General features: G+C 35.5%; 4 protein-coding genes across 5 annotated transcripts in view; 2 read left to right on the plus strand and 2 right to left on the minus strand.

Moving 5' to 3' along the window:
- The window catches only part of snu (ABC-type transporter snustorr), a 135,154-nt gene extending 118,636 nt beyond the window's left edge, over positions 1-16,518 (minus strand). Inside the window, exon 1 of one of the 2 annotated variants that reach the window (XM_073077456.1) lies at positions 16,227-16,518. The gene's annotated coding sequence lies outside the window, so the exon portion shown is untranslated. The remainder of the gene's footprint in view (positions 1-16,226) is intronic. The other variant, XM_073077464.1, reaches the window with a different exon arrangement.
- Positions 16,519-18,935: 2,417 nt separating this feature from the next.
- On the plus strand, positions 18,936-19,583 carry mRpS18C (mitochondrial ribosomal protein S18C). The gene is made up of 2 exons (XM_073077483.1): positions 18,936-19,061; positions 19,133-19,583. Exons 1-2 carry the CDS (start codon positions 19,025-19,027, stop codon positions 19,498-19,500), a joined length of 405 nt encoding a protein of 134 aa, XP_072933584.1. The 5' UTR covers positions 18,936-19,024; the 3' UTR covers positions 19,501-19,583.
- Positions 19,584-19,946: 363 nt separating this feature from the next.
- On the minus strand, positions 19,947-21,508 carry LOC140744464 (uncharacterized). The gene has a single exon (XM_073076069.1). The coding sequence runs from the start codon at positions 21,377-21,379 to the stop codon at positions 19,994-19,996; it is 1,386 nt and encodes a 461-aa protein (XP_072932170.1). The 5' UTR covers positions 21,380-21,508; the 3' UTR covers positions 19,947-19,993.
- A 1,901-nt stretch (positions 21,509-23,409) lies between these two features.
- LOC140745459 (uncharacterized) lies at positions 23,410-26,005 on the plus strand. The gene has a single exon (XM_073077329.1). It carries the CDS (start codon positions 23,609-23,611, stop codon positions 24,455-24,457), a length of 849 nt encoding a protein of 282 aa, XP_072933430.1. The 5' UTR covers positions 23,410-23,608; the 3' UTR covers positions 24,458-26,005.
- The last annotated feature ends 838 nt before the right edge of the window (positions 26,006-26,843 follow it).

Below are 26,843 nucleotides of genomic sequence, written 5' to 3' on the forward strand. Positions count from 1 at the left end.
TCACTGCTGCCCATGATTTTGTATGATTGTGTAGAAAATTTTATATAGGACAGGGGTTCTCCCTGAAATAGACCACAGTTGCGTCTTTTTATTATTATATAGGAGCAGAGGGAGGAGGTAGCAGACGAGCATGCAGTCCACTTGATGGTAAGTGGCTACTGCCGCCCATGGACATGTGATCAACCCAAGGTAAGATTAGATTCTTGCCTAAGGTCGACCACAGACATGCCACTAATGTATGTCTCCCTTACCAAACCCTCCAAACCAGAAGCGCTTAACACTGCTATTGCTAGTTGTATGACGACCCGCGTTGCGGAGCGGTCACCATAGTGGTTTGACCCGCAGAGGGTCCCGATTCGATCCCTGGCCAGACAGAAATCTAAATGGTAAAGTAAATGGAATTTAGGTTTCTGTTTCTGGGTCTGGGTGTTTGTGTAGTTGTCTCTGTGTATGTCTATGGCACCCACGATACAGGGAATCCTAGTGTCTACCTATTTTTCATACCCCTAAGTGATAATGATTGTTCACCCTTAACATTTTTTTATTTATATGGCAACACAATGTTTGTGTTTCAGCTAGTAATGTTTATAATAAATACACCTATTTAATATCAGCGTTTCTTCATTGAAACAACAAAAAGTTCTACGACCTTTACATCTTTACAATACGCGCATAGTATTCTTTATTTTTACGAGTTATTTTTACCGAGTAAAGTGGATGGATCAGTAATAAATAACCGATCTTCAGTCTTGTTGAAGTTTATTTATATCCTGTACAATTTGCAAGAAGGTCGCTTTACAATTTTATTGAAAAATTCCTTTTAGGGTTGATACTCTACATATAAAATTTAAGTAAAAATGCCTGCAATCTACATATCTAGCTGATAAGAGGCCTACTGCCCTATGGACATGACTAATCAACCCCAAAAAGTATTGAAGTCTTGCCTATTGTTGGTTATTGGTAGTGTTAAGCGCTGTGTTCTGGTTTGAAGGATGTAGTGAGGGAGAGATAGTAATCCGTTATTTCATGTTAGTCGACGTGTTAGTTAGTCGAGATATGGCCGACCCCAGGTAGGACTTGTAGCTACTTCCCCCTACTCGTCACGAGATGGCGATCGAAGTTTTTAAACATCTTGCATATATACAAGCTCCGAACTGAGACTGTCGGAGCACGGCCGCTCCCCGGGCATAATCACCTAGCCCGGCGGGAGATCTCCCTTTGCCAAAGACTCTTGCCTTAGCTAGGGTTGATGACAGATGGCCATCGGGGGCATTCTTGCCACGAACGTGCAAGATGTGGAATGAACTTCCTCTTGAGGTATTCCCAGAGCGCTATGACATGGGGCCCTTCAAAAAAGGTGCAAAAACAGCTCTCCTACAAAGCCGGCGATGCATTGGCAACTCCCGTGGTGTTGCAAATGTTCATAGGCGACGTTGACTACTTTCCATCAGGTAGCACGTACTGCTTTATCGTTAGGCTCAAATATATATACGAAAAAAAAATAAGTTTCAAATTTAGATCAGATCATTAATTTTTTAAAGCGAAATCAAATATCCAACATTCGGGCTAGAGAGAAAAAATATAATGCTTTCATTCCCTTGGATATTTCTTGGTAACCTATCTGGTGTTCCCTGACACCATGTCTGAAGTACCACCCAACCCTGAGCGTATGTCATCTGACCCTACCGGTTTTCCCCCAAGCATTCGTTTCCGTAAATTATAGAGACCTCGTACTCAAAAATGCCCGTCCGAGGTTGGTCGAAGGTGAACCAGTAATCCGCGGCTCTGAACCTCATTAACACTATTAATTTGTTTGTCTACCTCACTTTACGATACATAAAATAACGCTTTCTACTTTGTGTTATTGGTACACACATACGTACATACATAAAGTTCATAAGTACGCACTACTATAGGTACATATAGAGAGAACAAAGACACAAACACAAAGAAACGAAATATATAGGGCAATAAGTTGACATTGTCAAAATTTTTATACAAAGCTTTCAGCCATTTTCAAACTAATATCTCGGATTGATTAACATTTAATATATATTTCAAATCATAAACTTAGTTAAAATTGGTACTTAGTCCAATTTGTAATAAATCGTAAGTGACACTTAGGCTCCCAATGTCCAGTCCCACAATTAAGATGAATTTATGTAAAAATCCCTCAAGGCATTTAGACTGAAAAGCGTGCAAAAAAATGGGGCATAGATACACAATTACACATACATGCATACATAGCTATTAGCGAATTTACCCTCTGCAATTGGGTAAAAATATTTGCAACCTTTTATTAGGCTATATCTATATGTTAAAATGAATGTTTGTCTGTATGTCCTTTATAGAGTCGTAAACTATGCATTTGGTCATATGACGATCTTTAACAAAATTGTTGTTGAGCCCATGAAGGTTTCAACGACCAATTTTCGACAGATGGCGCCACTATCATTTCAATGAAGATATAGTCTGCTCCAAACTGCTAGTCCACTCTGAAGTTGTTGCGAGCAGTTGTAGTCATACAATTTACTATGGCGACGCCATTCATTTCTATATTCAGAGCGGACTAGCAGCTTTACGCGGACTATACACATTTTCAGTTAGATGTATATGTTATTTTTTTAAAATGCGATCGAAGCCTCGGACACTACTAGTTATATAATATTTATAGTGATAAAACTTTGCATTTTGTGAGTACTTAAGATGATATAAATATTAATGTGCTTCCTTTCACGGTGAGAGCAACAGACGCATAAGTAAATCAGAATATTTCAATGCGGGAATTCCCTCGTGCAGAGCAGATCAATTCCGCCATTGCAAAACAAGTGAAACCACTTGCAAAAACTAGGTAATAAAAAATATGTAAAATTTTCTTGTTTTAATTGGTTTGGTTTGAGACGTACTGTGGTTATTTAGATATAGTTTCTAGTGGTTTAGGAGAGGCGGAGAGGGCGGTCCGTCCCGGGCCTCAAATCCTGGGGTGCCTCCAAACACAGTTGCTAAAAAAAGGGCGTCAGAACCAAACAATCTATGAAATGGTTATCAGTCAGCGAAAAATAGGTCTGAGAATCGGCTACTATCTAGTTTTCATACCCCTAAGTGATAAGGGTTATTCACCCTTAACATTTTCTTTTTTATATGGCAACACAATGTTTGCCGGGTTAGCTAGTATTATACTTAAATGTCTGTTTATCCCATAGACTGTTTCTACTAACAATAATTACAAAATAGTAATTAATTGCAATCCAATTCACGTGGAGCTATTGATAGCCATTTATAAACTGGATCAGACCTAAATAAACCGACAACATAGCTAGAGTTATAAGTGGTATCTGAATAACGTTGAGACTTATTCTAGAAAGGGAATTATCCAAATTAATGTAGTAGTAGCAATCGAGCGTACAGTGCACCTGATGGTAAGTAGGCACTGCCGCCCATAGAAATCTGTAATCAACTTCAGATAGGATTAGAGTAGTACCTTACCATGAGTTTTTACGTTTTGACAAATATGACTGTTTTGGTATAAAGGTGGTAGAATCCTTTGTGGTTCGACTCCGGCGCTACCACCGCCACACCTTTCTACCTGTTTGTTGTGTTGTTTCTACCTGTACAGTAGTGTTAGGCGCTGCTGTGTTCCGTTTTGAATGGTGTGGTAAGGGAGACTGACTTTACCGAGGCGTTCCAGCTTAGTCCTCAGGGGTAGCGGCACATCTGTGACAGACCTCAGGTAGGAATGTTTAATCCTATCGGGGGTTGATTACAGATGTCCATGGACGGCAGTAGCCACTTACCATCAGGTGGATTGCATGCTCGTCTGCTATAACTATATTACTAAAAAAAAAGTATATCTCCCTTACACCCGTCACAGCAGAACACAGTCCTTTCCACAAGACGGAACTGGCGTTTCATCTCATTCCATACTCATATCTTCGAGTGAAAGGCTCGGTATTATACAGTCGTTACATAACAGAACCAGTTTCTAACCAGTCCCAAGTGGGACGGTGATGCCAGTTTATATACAAAATTGAGAAACTTAATGAATATGTTAACGTGTGCCACAGTTTTATGTCATGTTCAGCCCAAACATGACATAAAAGTTGGTATGATGTATTAAATATAGGTTGGTAGATGCTGTAGGTTTTTCTTAATATAGGAGTAGCAGACGAGCTAGCCCACCCGATGGTAAGTAACTAGTGCCGTCAATGAACATCCGTAATCATCTCCAGATAGGATTAGATATTCTTACTTGCCTCCGGTTGTGTTCCATTGGAGATCCCGGAGTTCTCCACCAAACGCCGAGGAAGGCGAACGGGGGGGGGGGTTTTAGTTCGATAAAAGAGGACTTTTACTCGTGGGAGCGACGCCGGGTTATGTAGGAACATAACCTGGCGTCGCTCCCACGACCTCGGATACCTTTTGAAGGTTTCCCCCTCATTAACAAAAAAATAAGATAGGATTAGATCCTATCTGAGGTTGGCCACAGAAGCGCCGCTACCCCTAAGAAGCTGGAACGCTTCGGAAAATTATGTCTCCCTTACCACACCCTTCAAACCAGAACACAGTAGCGCTTAACACTGCAGTTATAAAGGAGAAATAGATGTGTCGGTGGTGCCGCCGAACCGTCTTTTGACGTCACAGCTCAACCATCACGAGTCTAAACAAACAGTTGATTTAAACTCGTACCTAAATGTTTAATATTCTATAATGGTTCATCATTGACATATAACAACATTTGCGAAGACAATCATTATTGAGGTCACCGCTAATATTTGTTCTGGTCGGTGCCGAGTTTCTTCATATTACGTTACTAAGGCTTTTATTTTGTTAAGACTATATGCTTAAGGATATTACGAGTTAGTATGGGTTCTAATGGTAATTGATTCTTTGAATGTTGAACCCATTGGGGTCCAACTCTGAGAGGCCGTCACTCCTATTTCTGCTTAATTAAGTGCTGCTATGTTTCGGTTTGGGGATTTGTTAGGGGAGTTATGTTTATACAAGGCGTCCCAACTTATTTTTAAGATTAGCAAAGCATCTACGGCTAACCTCGGGTAGGACTCTATATTAGATATCCATGGGCGACAGTAGCCACTTACTATAAGGCGGACTACACGCTCGTTTTCTATCTTTATATCATAAAAAACGGAGGCCCCTGGCCACCTAACTGTATGGAACGCACGTTCTAGGTATTTGCCAATCATACTAAGACGATCGCTTCATAATAAATTATGTGTTACATCGGTCCACGCAAATTCGCACCATGCTACAAACACACTGAGGGCCTACCACCATCTTTAAAAAACCATCATAGTTCAGGAAAGTTTTATTTCCTCCTTAAAACAGTAAAATATTCCGTCATACAGTTGAACAAACTTAAACCCTTATTCTTTTTTCGCTTATCCATTGTATAAAACCAACTGAAATTGTCATATGTGGCTTAAAAAGTTAAATTTCTGGCAAAAAAGTTAAAGTATTATTAAAATAATATTTTGTTAAAGATGGTAGTAACCCCCCTGATCCTTAACTTAACTCCTTACTGTAAGTTTTCAATCGAGGACTCGATCAATTAAATCTAAAGGTCGACAACTCAATCTCCATATATTACAATGATAAATTTTAATTCCAGAGCAATCACTAGAGGCGCTGCATGCATTTCTATGAGCGATCCAGCTCTCAAGCCCTCGATTCGATGAGCAAATGTACCCAAAGTACTTTAACATCAAAATTGGTTTCTTTTCGTCGTTGAAGGTGGTAGAACCATTTGTGGTTCGACTCCGGCGGCATCACCGCCACAGGTATTTCTGCTTCATAACGGCAGTGTTAAGCGCTACTGTGTTCTGATTTGAAGAGCGTGGTAAAAAGACATACTTTTCCGAGGCGTTCTAGCTTAGTCCTCAGAAATAGATTCGCATCTGTTGCCGACCTGAGGTAGAAACATCAAATCCTATCTGTGGTTAATTACAGATGTCCACAGGCGGCAGTAGCCACTTACCATCAGGACGGCATACTCGTCTGCTACTCCAATATTATGAAAAATCTATCAGTTAATTATTCAACTATCTTAGATTAGATGCCTGAGATGTTCGTGACAGGTTTTACGTAATTCGGCATATTTGCTGTTATTATTATGTTACGTGAGCTCTAGCGTATGTAAGATCTAATATTATATCACACACGATGTAAGCATCTGTTTTTGTGATATCAATAGTTGGTTTGTTATGTCAATTGTTTTTATAATAATTTAAGTATAAATGCAAATGCTATCAAAAACATAACTTGTAAAAAAACCAAGTCTCACCACTTAGTTCTTCTACCGTAACAAGTTGTGAGATCAATGCAATACCAAGGCGGTTAATTTATTCATTCCCTACTTAAGGGACATTCTGTCTTAAATTATTTCGTAATTTGCTAACCTAACAACATGTTATGAGACCATATCAATATTTAAAATATTTAACCGACTTCAAAAAGGAGGTGGTTATTTATGTCTGAAATAAATAGATTGACTTGGCAATAGCAGCAATATCATTTAATAGTCCACACAACGGTAAGTACCACACCCTTCAAACTACAACAGCAGCGTTTAACACTGCTGTTATTAAGCAGAAATAGGTGTGACGGTGGTGCCACCGGAGTCGAACCACAGAGATTTTTATCCCCCTAAATATTTTAATACTAGCTTTATAATTACCTATAATTATTACCTTGTCTTTGCATAATTAAAAAGTGAGTAGATGGCCTAATACCAAGTCTCGTGTTGGAAAGTTATGAGAGTGTGACAATAGGTGGCGTTTTTGCGAATTCGGTTACCGGATTTTCCTCGTTAGTGCATCATGCATGAGTTAATGAAACGGAAAACTGTTTCCATTTTAATGTAGGTAACTGTTTCTTATAGTAGAGTTCCCAATACTGTACCCTTAGTATGAATTTTTACGTTTTTACAGAAATGGCTTTTTGTATTTGTTTACGTACTTCCCATACATTTTCAATCAGTTCTAACACATTTCACTGGGGGTGCTGGTTGGAAATGTGGGCAAATACAAATACAAAAACAGTCATTTTTGTAAAAACGTAAAAACTCATACTGAGGGTATTGCTCTCGCAACAAAGAACTCACTAATCGACATTATGGCGCAATTTTTTGCGAAAATCATCAGAAGACTAATAAGTAGGAAGAAAAAATGTTTTTAAATTTGAAATCAGTCAAATTGTAACGAAATATGCAGTATTTGCAGTAGATTAGATTCTCAGAAATATTTTGCACATACTGCTGCGTTCCTCACTACGATGTCAGAATAGTGAACAAGCCTACTTTTAGTATAAAGATGTTCTTGCGCTTCGGTGGAAGGTTGTGGATGCAGGCTAAACTTATGAGGTGACCATCCTAGTCTTCAGGAGATATAGAGTCTTCATAGATTGCATCTGTAGGTTTCAGGTAGAACAAGCTATATGGAGTTGGTTACAGATGTCCATAAACGGCAATTACTACTTACTATAAGATGGACTGCAGGATTATTTGCTACTATTAAAGTATAAGTACTGGTAATTGTTAATGATTAAGATGGAAACCCTCGGAAAAGTGTGTCAAGAAGGGATATAAGGTTGGGATATAAGGTGCGCCAAAGGAATAAAACATACGTACATGCGCTCGAAAAACATTACACTCCACCATCGGATCATAAATGTGAGACCACTTTCCTATAATAAAGAAGCAATGGCCATGCTCAATAGCTGATCATACCAAAAGCCTTGGTAGCCTACTCGATAGTTTTCTTAACTAATATCTATAGCAGTGATTTTCAACCTTTTGTATTAGGATAGCAATTATATTTATATTTCGGGACCATTTATCATTCACTGTTTCAAATCTACATTATGATACAGTAGTTACAAATGTAAAATTCCTACAACATTTTTATTTTTAGAATTAAGTATTCGTTAAATATACGCATTTCAAAATTAAGTATGTAAAGTATACATGTTTTACATGGCTTACGTCAGCAAACGACTTTAATTAACATTTAGTTATTATTTGTTTCAACATTGTATTGTTTTTATTATTTTCTTTTTACTTGACTGCGGAAGATATTGTTTTGTGTATTTATGTATGTTTCAATTTTTGGCATTGGCTGCAGCACAAACTTAACAGATTTTAAAATCTGAGGTGGCGTTACGTTATAGGAGTAGCAGACGAGCATGCAGTCCACCTGATGGTAAGTAGCTACTGCCGCCCATAGACATCTGTAATCAACCCCAGATAGGATTAGACATTCCTACCTGAGGTCGGCCACAGATGCGTCGCTACCCCTGAGGACTACAGAAATAGGTGTGGCGGTGGTGCCGCCGAAGTCGAACCACAAAAGGTTCTACCACCTTCAGATTGAGAAACACTGACGTACAGTAATGCCTCGATGTGTCTATTTGACCTACGTGCGTGCAGACTATGAATGCCTTAATTTGAACAAGGCAGAGGACGAAAGCAAATACATTTTGCAATAAACCTTGATTGTTAATAGCTGGCCATTTTGTCTTATGGCCCTGAATCTTCAATATTTACTGATCTATGTAACTATCGAATACGTTTTTATATGAATGAATCTATTTTTACCCGACTGCCAAGGAAGGGTTATGTTTTTCGCGCGTATCTTGTATGTTTGTCTTTCTTTATTTGATCCGATCTAACAAACGGCTGGATGAATTTCAATAGTTAAGGTGTCATTTTATTTGTCTCAATGACCCGAGTGTCCTTAGATAGGTGTTAGTAAAAAAAAATCAAAATGGCGGATTTTAGGCGCGAAATAGTAACACATTTAAAAAAAAAAGTTAACCGAACCTATCGAGTAGGGTATCAAATGAAAGGAAATTAAACGGAGATTATAAAAACATATTTGTATATATATAAAACAGTAAGGTGATTGACTGACCGACTAACTAAATGACTTTTTCATTTTTCAGAAATCAAAGTACAGCCTAAACCAAGGACCTTACAGTTCTGAAATTTTGCACACAGGTTCTCTATATAGCTTGAATAAGTACTAAGAAAGGCCTTTTGGAAATTCTACCCTTAAGAGGGTAAAACAGGGGAAAACAGTTTTTTTGAAATCCTTTAATTTTGAAGCAACTACTATAAAATTTTGTATTTGGCTTTCTGGATAGGAAAAAGGACGCACTTATTTATCCCCCTCCGAAAAATCAACCCCGTAGAGGGTAAAATAAGGGTTAAAAATTAATTTGAACAATCGTCAATTTTGAAGCAAACGCTATGAAATTTTGTATCAGGCTTGTTGGATAAAAATAATGAAATGCTACCTCTAACGAGGTAAAATAATGACCGAAACTTTGATTTACTGAAGTTATATATTTTATAGACCGTAAATAGTGATTTTTTTCGCGAAATAATAACACGTTTTAAAAAAGTTAACCAAACCTATCGAGTAGGGTGTCAAAATAAAGGAAATTAAGAGGAGATTACACATACATTATATAATATATCTTATATATAAAATTCTCGTGTTAGTTACCGTACTCCTCCGAAACGGCTTCACCGATTTTCACCAATTTTTATATACATATTCAGTAGGTCTGAGAATCAGCCACTATCTATTTTTTTTTACACCTAAGTGATAAGGGTTGTTCATCCTTAACATTTTTTTATTTATATGGCAACAACGTTTTCCGGGTCAGCTAGTACATATATACTCGTATATACACATCGAGATGACTGTCTGACTAAATGAGTGAGTTGCTGTGCTGTGCTGAGATCAACGCAAAGGGAAACCGCTGAACTTAAGCGTGCTGGAATTTTACACATAGGTTCTTTATTAGCGTAAATGAACACTACGAGGATAAAATAGGATAATATTGTTTGAACATCTTTTGTTTTTGAAGCAGACACCTACTATGAAACTTTGTATTTGGCTTTCTGGATAAAAATAATGAAATGCCTATTTCACTGCTTTTGGAAATTTTACTTCAGCCTTTTTGGTGCAGTCGGGTTTTTGATTTTTTAAATTAATTACTTGGTAGCGTAGTACCTAGCAATGTTGTCATGTTCAAGCATCGATAAGATTAAAATCTTGGCCTCCAGTCAAGAAGGTCAAGAGAGAAATATTTTCATAGTAGGTACTTTCTTTGTGACAGTTTGTTAAGTGGTAATATTTTTTCGCCTGGATTATTAAAACACATTTTTAACAGACTTCAAAAAAATTTTAACAAAAAATACAACCGACTTCTATGTCACTACAAAGTAAAAAATAATTCAAATAAATGTTGGTTTAGTACATATTTCTGAAGTCGGCGCTCAATATAACGATGTAAACAGTGTGTCTAATATGAATATTTTATCCAGAACCCATCGATGGATCCTAACTATATTTCAATGGGTCCAACTTCCAGCTCGTCTCTATACAATAAAAAAATAATTATTAAAATCGGTCCACTAACGGCGGAATAATTCGTGTACATACATAAAAAAAATATACCGGCCGAATTGATAACCGCCTCCTTTTTAACCGACTTCAAAAAGGAGGTGGTTATCAATTCGGCCGGTATCTTTTTTTTTTTTGTAGAGTGTAGAACCAACATTTATTTCAATTATTTTTTACTTTGTAGTGACATTTTTTTTCTACATTCGACTCTATGCTTGGGTAGTAGGGAGCGAAAATAAAAAGGTCATCGAATCACAGACGAATCATTCCATGACACTTTTGTAATTTTGTAAAATCAAATAAACTTTTTACACTTTTGGAGGCCTCCATTCAACTTTTGAACAACTTTAAGCCCGGGCCTCCGAAGACCTTACTCCGCCACTGCTGCCCATTAACATTTATACGCAGTCCCAAATATACTCAGTTCGTAAATATACTTAGTTTCGTTCCAAATATACTTAGTTCCCAAATATACTTAAGTCGGCCACAGATGCTTTGCTACGCGAAGGAAATAACTTGAAACCAATCTTGAAACGCCTCGTATATGCGTTTTTCCGTTACTCCACTCATCAAACTAGGACACAGCAGCGCTATAGAGCTGTTATAAGGCAGTATAATAATAAAAAAATAAATAATAAACAGCAGTATTCAGCTCTGCTAGAGCGGGTTCTAGTTTGAAAGGTGCAGTAAGGGAGATATACTTTACCGAGGCGTTCCAATCTAATCCTCAGGGGTAGCAACCCATCTGTGGCTGACCTCAAGTAGGACTCTTAGCTTATCACAGGTTGATTACAGATGTCCACGGCAGTAGCCACTTACCATCAGATGGTCTGCATGCTCGTTTACTACTTCTATATTACAAAAAAAAATAACAATAGTATACAGCCCAAGTCCACGTGCACGAAGTGTAGTGGCTGCATACTATTTTTTTACTATTTTTAATTTGAAGTATGTGTACATGGAAGTGTTAAATTCAATAGTAAGCAGGTTACCGTTATTAGAGGCTCATTAGTTCCAATCTGAATGTTGCGAATCCGTGGCATGATCGCAATACACATTTCATTGATATAATTGGGTAATTAGATTTAATATAGCTAATAGCATTTGTTGAATAATGATATTGTTGGATTGCAGTGGTCAATGATTGCACTAATTCACTATTGAAGGTGGTAGGACTCCGAAATTTCGACTCTAGCGGCACCACCGCCATACCTAATCTGCCTAATAACACCAGTGTTCGGCTCTGCTGTGTTCTGGTTTGAAAGCTGTGGTAAGGAAGACATACTTTTCTGAGGCATTCCAGCTTAGTCCTCAGGGGTAGCGGCGCAGTAGGAAACTATTCTTATGTGGTGTTGCTTACAGATGTCAATGCCAATACCAGCCAGCAATAGCCACTTGCCATCAGTGGACAACAGTGGACAACAGTGGACCGCATGCGCGGCTGCTACTCCCATATTATAAAAAAATGTCACAAACATCACCACAGGCTACTTTAAAAAGGATTTCTGAAAATGTATCTAATCTGAAAAACTCTGTTCATACGTATCATTAGCTATATAAACTACCTCAAAAGATATTTATATATATTTAAAAACTTAAATATATTTTCGGAGTAGTCTCGTGAGCATAAAGGAAAATAAACAGGTAGTGTCGTAATTATACCACTGAGATTTAACTTTAAACCACATTAAGGAGGTAATGTTATTTTTTGCAAAAGAATATTGTTCAGTATTTATTATCTACGGCATTTAATTACAGAAAACTTGTTTCTAGAATAGACCGGTTGTACTTATATTTAGATCTTCACTTTGTAGGGAATTTATGATGTCAATATACTCCTTGCGTAAAGGTCAACTGACTTATCAGATAATCTTCTATCCATGTCAATAACTAAACATTCTTAAACATAGTCCTTACATAAGGAATCCTTAACTTCTACTATCTCAATTAAGAATTAATACTTTTTATTCTGATTTTGACGTAGCAAACGAGCATGTAGTCCACATGATGGTAACTGCAGCCCAATGATCTCTGAAATCAGCTCAACACAGGATTAAGTTGGATGGCTTTTTATCTTTCCCATAAGTTCAAATCAGAACACAACAGCGCTTAACACAGCTATCATTAGGACGGAGCAGAGCTTACATATGATTCATGCATACAAAGTAATTAGTAATTAAAGAACGAGGATTTTATATTAAGCCGGTATGAGATATAAAGGATATTTTTTCTAAAAAGGCACTGAGAGTCTTCAGCGTTTAATTACAAAAAAGTAGTTTGCAAAGTATTTATGGATTTTCGCCTTGAATAAGGAATTTCTGGTTTCAATACTTGTTGCATCAAGGACTACTGGACTTTATTTGCGATCTTCTCATTAGTGTCACATTCATTTAGTCCCTGCATAATCCATGACATTTACAACTGTATATAAAATGTAATAGTCTGAACCAAACTTTAAGTCCGCTGTGAAGTTGTTGCGCGCAGATTTAATTAGCATATAGGTATACTCCATAACGTAAGGGCACACTAACGCAGCTATGTAACCGTGGGCGAGAGCGGGCAGCGGACGGGTGCCGGGGGTCCGGCACTATCTTCATCCCGCTAACATCTGCAATTTGTTATTGCGACGCGACTCGTTCCTATATTCAGAGCGGACTAGCAGTTTGGCGCGGACTATACCTAGAAGTGTTAAACTAGCATGCTGACCTGACTGTACGTTGTCACTATAGGCTTTGAAATAAGAAAGAAGTCCTATCCGAGGTCAGCCACAGACGCGTTGCTACCCCTGAGGACCTCAGTTAGAAAGCCTCGTACATCCCTCCCTTGCACTAATCAATGGTAGTACAATAATGTACTTTCTATACCTTTAACCTTTCCTACATTGACCTTTAGAATTCAGTAAACCTTGGCAAGTAGAAAGTAGCTGCGCTGGTTTTCGATACGGAATCGACGTCATAACATTTCAGCATTTTAAAAGTACCAATATGACGTGACCGGAAAGTAACCGCGTCTTCATATATTTGTAACTTGAAGCAGTTCGCCCGTTTCAGTAGAAACATATAGGTATATCAATCATCTTAGTTATTTTCCACCTGATGCTAAGTGCCTACTGCCGCCCATGGACATCTGTAATCGACCCCACATAGGATTAGATATACCTACCTGGCGTCGGCCACAGATGCGCCGCTACCCCTGAGAACTGAGGTGGAACGCCTCGGAAAAGTATGTCTCCCTTACCACACCCTTTAAACCAGAACACAGCAGCGCTTAACAGTACTGTTATTAGGTATAAATAGGTGTGGCGGTGGTACCGCCGGAGTCGAACCACATTGGATTCTACCACCTTCAAATCTCTGTTATATATGTTACAATGTCAATGGTCATTTACCAACAATTTCAAAGCTTCAACCCCGAAAACAATACATCGATCGAATGAAAATGAAAGTGGTGATATGAGAGAAAGATGCCAATTCTTAAATGCCATATTGATTTCGATTTCTCATGCGATCTTCAGATATGACGAATAGAATATATCGTAACGCTTATAATAAAATACATAATTACTCGTAATTGTTTCAAGAAAAATAGCTACTCAAGAACTATGTGATAATTGTTTTGTTTGGTTTTTTTATTAATAGCGTATCCTAGTTTCTAAGATTTATTGGTGCAATATATTTTTATTTGTACAAAATATATGTTTACTTAGTATTTATTTATAAATAGTGGTTACAATATATAATCCTATTACTATTATACATTATGTAAGCCACAAAAAAGTTTATTATGCAGAAGTAATATAAGTAAATATGTACTGGTTTAGCTAGGTTTTATAGAACTATAGCTTTATTTTTCGTTTCACACCACTAAAGTTCTTGATTATACAGAAAGAGATTATAAGAAAACCTTATAATCTCTTGTTTCCTTTTTTCTCTCTATTAAATCCATGGTTCCGTTAGAATGCAAACGTAGCATCGTTACGCCTGTATGAAGTTTAACCGATTTATGCTGCTTTTCTTCTTTTATGCCTAGGCTACTCAGCGAAAGCAGTGATAGCCTAGTGGTTAAGAAACTTGGCTTCTCGATCGAGAGGTCCGAGGTTCAAATCCCAGGCACGCACCTCTGATTTTTCAAAGTTATGTGCGTATTAGAAATTAATTATCACTTGCTAAATGGTGAAGGAAAACATCATGAGGAAACCTGCATACCTGAGAGATTTATAAAATATCTCAAATGTATGTGAAGTTTACCAATACGCACTTGGCCAGCGCGGTAAACTATGGCCTAATCCTTCTCATTATGAGAGGAGACCCGTGCCCAGCAGTGGGACAGTAATGGGTTGATGATGATGACTCAGCGAAGGCTCGCCTGTGGTTACCGAAAAAACTATTTAAAGTACCTATCTAACTTATATTTTATCAATTATACCATGGTAATTACATAAAATACGATTAAGTGATTTTCATTAAGTACAAAATTGAAATGAGAGTCTATTAAAATAGTGTTAAAAATTACCTTCGACGATTCCACTTTGCTTCCGACCGCCACTGTAGCTGCTTCATAGCAATTCAAAGCATTTATGTAAGTTTAATTAGTGATATGCATGTGGTATCGTGGAAAGCGGGCATAAGCTGGTTATATCATGAAGGGAAATTAATATTATAATGAAACGAGTAAGTATCGTTCCGTCATCTACATTTTAAACATTAGCGGCAGTACTGCTGTAACGCATATGCACACGAACTTGTTAATTATAACGTGATAATGATCTAAATTGAGTGAATATACATACATAATATATTATGAGCGTTTTAATGTATGACATCTTAAAATAATATGGAGAGTTATACAGGACCTGCTAATGAAGTTAGTATATCTACAATTTGTATTTCCAAGACCTTCTAAACAAAACACTACAACTTAAATATGACATGCTTGATGGAATCATAAAAGAATCTTATGACGATCAAACTATTGTATTTTGAGGAATATGATGAAGAAATAATAAAATAATAATTATACAGAACGTTAGGTAATAGTTAAGTTAACAATGTTTGTATTAATTAACCGTTAATTTTTTGTTACACATCATGAGTTACTTTACTCCACACCTTATTATTTTTTTACATTACAAATTATAATAATATATAGTTTTAATAGCTGCATCATCTATCTATAAAGCAATATTCCATGTATATTTATCATATTTTTCTACAAGCAATCGTATAGTATACTTAAGTCTATGATATTGTAAAGAATAAACCTAAATTATTTTGTTTGTATGGAATTTTCTTTAAATATTCAAAAGCTTAGAAAAATAAAGCATTGCAAAGTAAGCGACTATTACTATTACTACTAAGTAAATTACTAAGTACTTGTTATAAGTACAATATTGTTATGTAAATCTACTGATTTCAATAGTGTACAATATCCGGCTTAGTATCAAACTATAAATAATACAGGCGGAGCGTCATCTCTCCACGGACCGACGTAGTCATTCCCTCATTCACAAAGCTGGGTCACTTTCTCTCACAACCTTGATTTCTTACGCGTCAGGCGTCCGAACCACGTAAAACCGATGGCATTTCTGTCACACAACGCCTAAACTTTTACTTTTTCGCAATGGAACTTTCAAAACAGCCCCTTTAACTTTTCCCTGCATTTCACAGTTATATAAAATTCATGTACGAACACGGAAACTTGCGTAATGACTGACGGTTAACTTTACATCTATGACGAGTCAATTTCACTTCCAATAAGTTTTTTGTGTGATTTGTAAAATAAATAAAATTAACTCACCCCTTTATCAAGATTTTAGATCCAAATAGGCAAAATTATACAGTCACAAAACACGCACAAATAGAAAATAGTTATTAAACAAACCAAAAAGGTCACTGCCACAATGTTGGCGCGGAATTTCGCGCCCAAACACAAAACACTTTCTCTTATTTTTTCGTTTAGTTTTCGTTCAGAAATAAAATGAGACCAAGGATTATTAGCGTTCCGCCACGTACGTTGCGAGCCGTGGCTTCACCGGCTGTGGTCAGTCGCCGCTCGAGTTGTTTACACCCCGACTCACCGAGACGTGAAACCTGCCTAACCGATTATAGGAAAACATGGCGATTCGACTGCATTTCCGCAGTAAGACGTTCGTTTCAAAACGGCGGCGTAATAACCATATTAACAGACGTTTCGACAGCACATTCGCGGTGGACGTGTTGCAATAATATCTTGTCTGTTTTCGCAATTACGTAGGTAGGCGTAGGTAAACAACAAAATATGCAATACCTAATAGGTAACTGCCGAAATAAAGAAATCTTTTCATATCAGTGTTTATGAACCATAACGAACGTGTGTATTTATATGTACCTATTACACGGTAACCAAAATTAACGTTTTTAATGTTTCTTACATAATTTAGTAGCATTATAATTGCATACACACATTTTAAAAGACTTTCTACGTGATATAACATAAAATATTCTTAAGTATATACCTGGACTTGGCACAAAATCCAAAACTACCCTTCTTAATTATTTTTCTACGCCTAAATTATGGAGCAGAATGGTGCAATCTCACAATATGCTTCACCATTAATCGAAACTTTCCTTCTTTACTATTTATAAAAAGAAATTATTAAGAATGAAGAACTCAACGGTGTCATTAGTATTTACTTAAATCTATTAAATTAATTTACACAAATCACACATTAAAACTTCTGAAATACTTTTTAGTACAAAAAATCAGGCAGGCGCTTTATCATACAAGTAAAATATTATGTACAATCATTGGATTTTTTTATGCCGTATTGATGATTCCAAAGTTTTCCTCCTAACGTGCCTACGGAGAGAAAACTTTCTAAACTATTTCTGGTATATTGTCCTTTCAACTTCCCTCTGTCAACCGGTTTAGCTGCCTTCGTAGAACAGGTAAGTTGGGTTCGTACAAACTACAGTCGATCCCACCTGTGATTAACTTGGTATGTTGTGAAATAACTTGTAGGATAAATTACATATGGACAGGTTGAGTAGGCTAAGTATATATTTTACTCATAAAACAATGTATTACGTACTTACTAAGAGTTTAAAATACGCAAAGGCTTGCGATTGAGCGCAATTTCATCAGATGGTCTAGAAAATAACTTTGCCTTAAAGTTACTTAAACAATGTAACCATTATTTATTTCTTTGAATATTTCCAACAGATAATAAGGACGATGGTAAAGTCAAAACTTGGTTAAAGCCAATGACCACATGGTAAGTCATAAATCATAATGCTGGCATGAATCTATTCTAGTGGTTCTTTATCTTTTGAGTGTGGCGTTACTATAGCTAATCCTATTTCTATCTTATACTAGTAATAATGCTGGTTTTATTTGGGGAATGTTATAATGTACGGATTTATATGGATCATACTTTCCATACATAATCCTATACATTTTAGAGTACACCAACTTATATAGTCAAGTGCAACATATAATAAATATTAACACCAGTTGTACTGCATTCAAAGAGATAGTATAGAATATAATTAGAATGAAGAATAGGTTATACTTAGTTGTTTTTTTTATAATATAAGAGTAGCAGACGAGTATGCAGTCCACCTGATGCATAAGTGGCTACTGCCGCCCATGGACATTTGTAATCAACCCCAGATAGGATTAGATCCTACCTGAGGTCTGCCACAGATGCGCCGCTACCCCTGAGGACTAAGCTGGAACGCCTCGGAAAAGTATATCTCCCTTACCACACCCTTCAAACCGGAACACAGCAGCACCTGACACTGCTGTTATTAGGCAGAAATAGGTGTGGCGTGTGTGTGTTTTTTTTTACTTTAGTTGATTTACATGCTTGTTTCCAGTCTTTCTTGGCGTACTTTGAGACGGACTACAAATACTTTAATAAATAAAGGAAATCTAAAACAGAAATTGGTTTTATAATTGTTGCGCCGCTTAACCACAAACAATTATAATGAGTGCTTTCAGTTTTAATAGCTGGTTAAAGGAAAATACTAAAGAAAAATTATCAAGTATAAGTACTAAGCCATAGGTACCTACGTAGTTATTAGATTAATTAGATTCACAAGGATAGTGGGTATCCGTTTAACGGTAGTTAAGTGTAACTAATGAGTTATGCAAAGTAATTATTATTGGAAGTATTTTTCATTATTTATTGTAGTAGGTGGTCATGTTAATATTACGATACTAAGGTTCGACCGGGAAGATAGCACAGCCACTGCAGCTACACCTATTTCTAGCGGTGGGGTATACGAGCATAAACACTAGCGAGAAGAAAATTTCTTCGATTCTCCTTCCCATTCCGCTATGTGTATGAATTTATGAAACGATGAAATTCTTACTTTAAAAACTTCAAACGTTTATCAAATCATTGGCCGAAAAGTTAGATGCTAAGACTGTAAAACCCACTATGAATAATAAAAACAACATATGACACTGACTGACAGCTGTGTCTGACATTTGACATTCTCTAAAGAGGTTAGAAATGTTACAATAACATAGATTAGGTTAAAAAAGTTACGAATTAAATACAAATCTTTATTAAAGTACTACCTGGTTTATAAAAATACATATTATTTAACATGGCATTGTTAGGAATAATAAGGTCCCGCGCTTTGAGTAAGTAAACATTATTTCGCACCACACAACTTACTATGGAAAACTGTTCTTTAATAAAATTAATTTTGCAGGTTTAATAACAAGCCGGGCCGCGATAAGCTCACGAATGTCTTCTGGAATATCAATAAACGACGACGCGCCTGTAGCTATGGAGAATCCTTACGAAAAAGAAAAACGAACATGCATTCTGTGCAAAATGAATATAACCCCCGATTTCAAAAACTACAGACTCCTATCACAGTTCCAAAGCCCGTACACAGGCCGGATCTACGGGCGACACATCACTGGCCTTTGTAAAACTAAACAGGAGCAAGTTCAAGCGGAGATTGTGAAAGCACAGAATTGTGGATACATGCCTTATTATTACAAGGATAAAGCCTTCCTGAAAGATCCGAAGCTTTTCGACCCTCAGAATCCCATTCGGTCACATCGTTTTTAAATATGTATTGTAGTGTGATTAGTTAGAATTAATATTATTATTATGTGAAAAGATATATATACATCAGTAAAAAAATAAATGCATTAAGACTTTTATTTCACTTAAATCTGGTGCATGCTTACCTAGTAATCACAAATAAAACTAAAATAAAATACTAGATTCCTAAAAAAACATAGATTTTTCTGAAACAGATATTAGCTTACACAGACTCACATTAATTCTGGAAGTTTAAATCACATTTTTTTCTTTGTGGTGCTTTCTGGGGCCTAGGAAAGGCCTTTATGCCTAATAAATAAAAAAAACTTAACTAACCAGATATTTATTTATAGAAAAAAATTTCACAAATAAGGAAAATATTTTCAATATGAAATGAACTATGTAAATACAGCCATATACACAATACCCTCCTTTTGGAAGCGAGTTAATAAATGAATAAAACAAGCAAACAACATACTAAAAAATTTTAATTAAAATCAACAATTATATCATCAAATTATATCTTAAAAGTGGACATAAGCACACTAACATCATCGGGAGTGACAAAACAATCATTTTCTGCATCATAACCAACTAATTCTGGTGGTATTTTCAATGTTTGGAGAATTTCAGCATAGTCCATGTTTCGTTGGTCTGGCAACTTTTTCTTCATCAACTCTAGTAACTCCATTAAAGCATCCTGGCAACCCTTTTGCCATTTTTTTATTAAACTCCTTAGCTCTTCGTTGTCTATGGACATTGCTTTGGCCATAAGCAGTTTTTTCTTCATTTCTATCCGTTCTCTCATGTCATCAATATCTTTTTGGGTAATTGATCCTGTGGATTTGGCTTTCAAAGGTGTGGTTACTTTTTCATAGGTCTTCTTTACAAGTATTGTTCTTTTGAGATCTTCTTGGGAACTTTGAGACACATTCGTAGATTCTGTAGACTGACTACTTTTAGACTGTTTAATCATAGACAAATTTCGTTTTTTCTTAGACTGTAATTCTTTGGGTTTTCGAATAAAGTCGTCATCATTTAATGTGTTAAGAGTAACACTATCAGTACTTTTTCTTTTTAATAAGCTAAGAGGAATATCACAATCTTTGTCAGACTCTTGCGATAACTCAGTATTACCTTCTGTCTTTTCACTTTCATTTTTAAATATCTTATTTTGAATAACTACTATACATTCTTTAGTTAAATTGTTTGGACTTTTCTCCTTAGGTTTTGTATTGCAAGTTTTGCTCGATTTTAGGTCATTACAATCACTCTTTGAATTTGATTTTTTTAATGATAATTTACTTTTGCCTTTAGATTCAGTTCTAACCGGTTTTGAAACTATCCCATCTGATAATTGTTTAGTCGGTTTTGAGTCTATTTCTTGTGTTTTATTTCCAATTTCCCTACAATTTGTTTCATGTAAAGTATTTTCTAAAATAATTTCTTTTTCACTAGAATGGGATTCTTTTTCTACTAATTTATTTGATGAGATTTCAACATCATTTATTTCATCGCTAGTTTTCAAAGCTAGAGACAATGTTTTAGATTTCTTTCGAGGTATTTGTGCTCTGCTAGGTGTGTTTGTAATGTCATTGTTTTCATGAGAATTACCAGATTTGGATATGCTTACATTGCATTCTTCTATATCAACTATTCCTTTGGATGTTTTGTTTTGTAAAACCTCATGTTCAACACACTTTTTTCTTTTCTTCATGTCATTATCCTCGTTATTTTCTGGAGTAGAATTCTGTGTAGATAGCGGAGATATAAAAGGGGAGCACCCACTCTTTTTCCATTTTCTTGATAACCCTACTCTTCTACAGGGAGTAAGCAAAGATTTACTGATCCCGCCAGGTGTTTTGGGTGAACCTTTATTATTACTCGGTGATACACCTTTCATTATATTTTATTTACTTACGGGAATTACTTTAAGCATTTAAAATTAAATCTTTTATTTATCAAGTTTATTTACTTTTTATTTTACCTGTCAAACAACAAACTTCAAAATCTTCAAATTTCAAACTTCAATTTCAATGTCATTTTACTTTTCCCGCCATTTTTTTAGAATTTCAAATTATGTATCTCTACATAACTAAAGATTAAATAATATTACAATTACTCTTGTACCAGCCAATATAAAATGTAGTAATATAATTATAAATGAATTATAATGATTTATTATATTATGGAAGCAAAACATAGATGAAAACCGTTCAAAAACATTATAAGTAAACCGTACGTTCAACTTAACTTTATGCTTTTACAGCATATAAATTTAATGTAAATAAAAAAAGATATAATAATTGTACTTGGAGTAATAATTCACTTATTTTTTTATAATACTTGTCTAAATTATTGCGTTTAAAGGAGATGTTTCATTTTCGGCCATCTCATGTACACTATATCTAAAAAACACGAATAATTTGTATAATTGAAGAAAAATACACATATATTTTGATAACCTAAAGTATTCCTCTTTAAAAATATTTAAAATAAGCATTCCTCATTGAAATATTAAATATGGCGGAATACTGTCAATGTCAAGTTTTCAAAACTGTCGATGTCGGTCAGGGAACCTATGTGTACTCCACACATAGGTTACTATACTCTTTGGATGTCGGTAATTCTGTATTTCGCTGTTTTTGTCGTAAAGTTATTGTTACCTGAGTACTTTACAACCTGGCTTTTGTTTTGGGTATCCGGTCATTATTTCTGAATTTAATTAATTATTTACAATAATTATAACAAAACCACCTTTTAAATAGTATCTGGTTTTATGGATGTAAGTGACATGTCAAATTAAAAAAGAAGAAGTTGTCAATTTCATATGTGTTAAAGTGCATATATACATATTATATAATAGTGGATTCCAATGTAAACGTTGAATAAATATGTACTGATAAGAAGATTCCATTTTAATCCTGAATATGTTTCTGCTCTGTGCTGCTTACGATTTTGGACTGATTCTACCTTACTTGTTTACCCAGCTTATGTTTTATGGACTCCTGTGTTTTTCGTGCGATCTCTGTGGATTGTGTTGACAATGATTCAATATTATCAGGTAAAATATACATCAGTTAGTTGTATTAATCGTGAAATAATCGTTAATAATTTTAAACTAGAGAAGCTAATCTTTTTACATTTCTCTTTTTTTAGATGATTACATTAGCAAGACAAGGACATTCTTGGGATGACAAAATAATCAGTTATTATTGCAACTGCATCGCTGGGCAACGAACCGTACTCGTAGGTAGTTGCGCTCACATTATGACCATTGTTTGACGTTTGGGCTGAGCTCGTCACAGGATATTACAGAACCTGCTACATGATTGGATGAAAATATTGATAAGGGAAGATATTGAAAATGAATAAATAATGTATCTAAGTGAAGAATAAGTAAAATATTATCAAATGTGTAGTTCAAGTTGTTTTATTTACACACTTAAATGTTTTAACTAAAATAAATTGGTACAGAAGTACATATTTTGGTATGTTTGTTTTAAGTCAAGATTTATGGAAGTAAATATAATTAATGTTTATCAAATATAGGCATTGTTTCTCAATACATACAATACAATATTTATATATCTACGCCCATACGCAAAAATATATTAAAAAGTATATAATGTATATAGTAAGTTAAAATAGAATGACATATGACATTATTACTGTAATTACTACCGCCATGATGTTTTTCCACTGTTGTGTTGCAAGTCTAAGTGTAAATTATTGTTTTTTAACAATTAAACGAACATGATTTGAAGAAAATGAACCCCTACGAATCGTTCTTTGCAAGTTTTCTTAGTTTTTAGTATAGTGTACAAAAGGTGGCCGGGAGCCCATACATTTTGAAACATCTCCTTTATTTTTGTTTATTTAAAAGAAACCATTTTCTTTGTCATTTCACAATTTCTCTGACATATACGCGTCAGCTGTCACCAAAAATTTTAGTCTATGAAGTTACCGACCTGTCGAGAGGTTTAGTTTTGCCAAAAAAATAACATTTCTAGAAAGGCGCACCACCAGCGCAATCGCTGTGATTAACGAATAGTTAACCACGCAGTGTAGTTTCTAAGTGTAAAGTGATATTAAAAGTATTAATCCGATTTGTAATTACAAATATTACATAATGCCTCTGCTGAGATTGACTTCAGGCAGTTTCGGGCAGCTGCGCACTTTCGCGACGTCATCCGCGCTCGGGAAGAGAGTGAAGACCTTCGCCGTGTACAGATGGAACCCGGACGAGCCGGACAAGAAGCCCTACACCCAGAATTTCCAGGTGGACCTCGACGAATGCGCGCCAATGGTGCTCGACGCGTTACTGAAGATTAAAAACGAAATCGACCCGACCCTCACGTTCAGGCGGTCCTGCCGTGAAGGAGTGTGTGGTTCTTGCGCGATGAACATCGACGGTATCAACACCCTCGCGTGCATCAGCCACATCGACCAAAACTTGTCGAAACCCACCAAGATCTACCCTCTACCTCACATGTACGTAGTAAAGGATCTCGTGCCCGATCTAACCAACTTCTACCGCCAGTACCAGTCTATCGAGCCGTGGTTGCAACGTGACAAGGAAGCCACGAAAGGTAAAGAGACCCAGCTACTCCAGGATGTGGAGGACAGAGCTAAGCTGGACGGTCTTTACGAATGCGTGCTTTGCGCTTGCTGTTCCACCAGCTGTCCATCCTACTGGTGGAATGGAGACAAGTATCTCGGACCAGCTGTCCTTATGCAGGCTTACCGATGGATCATCGACTCCCGTGATGAAGCGACAGAGAAACGTCTATCGAAGCTGAAGGACACATACTCTGTCTACCGTTGCCATACGATCATGAACTGCACGAGGACATGCCCTAAGGGTCTGAACCCTGGCCGTGCGATCGCTCAGATCAAAACCCTCCTCTCTGGTATGGTGAAGAAACAGGCCCCCATCATGGACCCAGCAGGCTTGGAGAAACAGTCTGCGCAGAATTAATTTTTATACAAAACTGACATAATCCATAAATTTGTATCCATAACAGTAGCAAAGTACAATTAGCAAAAGTATTAATAAAATTATGTGTACAACATAAGTAGAAAATTCATATTAATTTGACAATACTGATGATTCTTCCTTTTTGACTAACCACTGTTATTGTTTGTTATTCGGTTATTATTTGATTTCTTAACTTAATTTTAAAATTTTCATAATATTTTTGAAAGCCATAAAGATGTTGCCTCTAATAAGCTTAAACAAGTGTGAATATAATTGAATAAGAGCTTATGTAATCATAAATATATTTTTAAAATCATGTTGCGCAATATTGTGCAATATTTGTATATTTTTGTTCTATTCTTACCAAGCAATACAGTGGTGATTTTTCAATATTAATAACAAGTTTTTTGTAAATCCGTATTGTACTTAAAAATTAGTGCCTTTGCAGATACCTTACCACACCACACCACAACAATAACAATATTGGCAAGTGCAACTGTATGAAAAAGCATATTTATTGTACTATATTTTATTGAAATCAACAGCATGGACAATATTGCCCCATAATACCCACATTGTAACTACAATCAATACCGTACATGAGACGCCAACTCTATCTTGAAAACGTTTTTGTTGTTACCACAATGGTACAAAAATACCATTACGTACAGTACATTTCCCGAAATGTTTTTGTTGTGGAGTGGTGTAGTTATGGTACATAGGCACTTAGCTAGGTCAAAGTAAGGTTAGCGTTATAACCTAACTGAGCGAGCCTGTATTCTTATGAATAAGGTCCTTATTACATTATGATAGATATATTTATGATTGTAGCTCCAACAGATGAACTATGAACATATTTATAGGCAAGTGATAATGTAATGACGGCTACAAATAATTAATGATACAAGATAAGGATTTACATAAAATATTCTGAAACTTCTTTAGTTGCATGGTTATGAACTAAAATAATCTCTCGACTCAGATTTTACAGACTGACAGTTTTATCAAAAATAAATTTGTTATTGATGTAAACTCATTGTGTTAAATTAATCTGTTGTAATAATTGTTTTTATAATGACTAAGGGAATTAATGAAATTATTCAAGTATTATGTCATTCATTGTTTTAGTGTAATTCGAAATTTAGTTAATGCATTTTTAATTTATTCTGCTCTAGATATTGTTATTTTCTATCGTTTTAGCCCTTATTATGGAAAATAGTAGTAAATCCACCCATTAAATTCATGAAACTTACATAAGTTATATTAGAAAATGCTGTAACTAATTTATGTAAGAAAATTGTACCAAGCAAATGATTAGTAATTGTATTTGTGTTTTATAAAGATGACAATAGTAGTGGCCAAAGCAGATCGCCTAATGTAGTCTTACTATACTGGAGCCGAACAGATCCGCGTAAATAAATTATTTCCATGTAGAATAGCTATTTATTGTTCATTAGACTATTCGTTTGGTATTAAAATGTATTAGTTTACATCATTATTGCATTGTTTTGTAAAAATAAAGTTTTTTTTCGTCTTTTGACTGTTGAATTTCGTAGTTTTATTTATGAACAAACTAGTTTTCGGATCTGAATTTGTTAATGAACCGGTTGAACAACTGATCAAAGATAGGTAAAAAGAACTACATAATTGTGTAGATATGTACGACTGTTCACCCGCCATTCTGACGGTCACCTGAATTATTTACAAAGGAACCGTTTTGGAGTAGAAACTAAAAGTTAATTTCTGTATCTTTTTCTTACAAGTTCCTTAAGAATCAGTTCAGTGGTTTCAAATATATTAATACACAAAAAAAAATTAAAAGCTCTAACAACTTAAAACTATTATTTTTAAATAAGAAAATTCATCATAACTGGACCTGAACATGCTACGTTTCAAATCTAGACTAGAACAAAAACGGGCACAAATAACAAATACACATATTATATAATATTTATTTAATAAAACATTACTTTTAATAACTATAACAGTGTTATATTAATCATTTACGTTATACAAAGCTGGCCTACTGTTAATATAATCTAGTTTAATATAAGAAGTAAGTATGTTTTCATATCATGAGGTCGCAGGCATTTAGAATCAACGATAATCTATAATAACCATAATGAGGCGGTAACAATCTAATTCCCGAAGTTATACTTCTCTTGGCGCGTTTTAGAATACAAATCAACAAAAACATTGAACTACGAATACATAGTAGAAAAAGCCCAGACATGGGGAGGCAAAGTACCATATTTACAAGATATTGTCAATTGAAATATATATCGATACCTTAATTCGCAAATCAGCCCACTTCTTTTTATATTTATTTTGATTTCGTTCAACGCCATTTACTATCAAATTATGATGTGTGTAACGTCAATCAATA

Source organism: Epargyreus clarus, unplaced genomic scaffold (assembly GCF_041222505.1).
Source record: "Epargyreus clarus isolate Ecla_fem2 unplaced genomic scaffold, WU_Ecla_fem_2.2 ptg000002l, whole genome shotgun sequence".
Classification (NCBI taxonomy): Eukaryota; Metazoa; Arthropoda; class Insecta; order Lepidoptera; family Hesperiidae; genus Epargyreus; species Epargyreus clarus.

Coding starts and splice junctions, on each gene's coding strand:
- LOC140744464 (XM_073076069.1), bottom strand. CDS start 21,379: ATGAAAGGTGTATCACCGAGTAATAATAAAGGTTCACCCAAAACACCT.
- LOC140745459 (XM_073077329.1), top strand. CDS start 23,609: ATGCCTCTGCTGAGATTGACTTCAGGCAGTTTCGGGCAGCTGCGCACT.
- mRpS18C (XM_073077483.1), top strand. CDS start 19,025: ATGGCATTGTTAGGAATAATAAGGTCCCGCGCTTTGA. Junction 19,062..19,132: donor AATAAGGTCCCGCGCTTTGA/GTAAGTAAACAT, acceptor TTAATTTTGCAG/GTTTAATAACAAGCCGGGCC.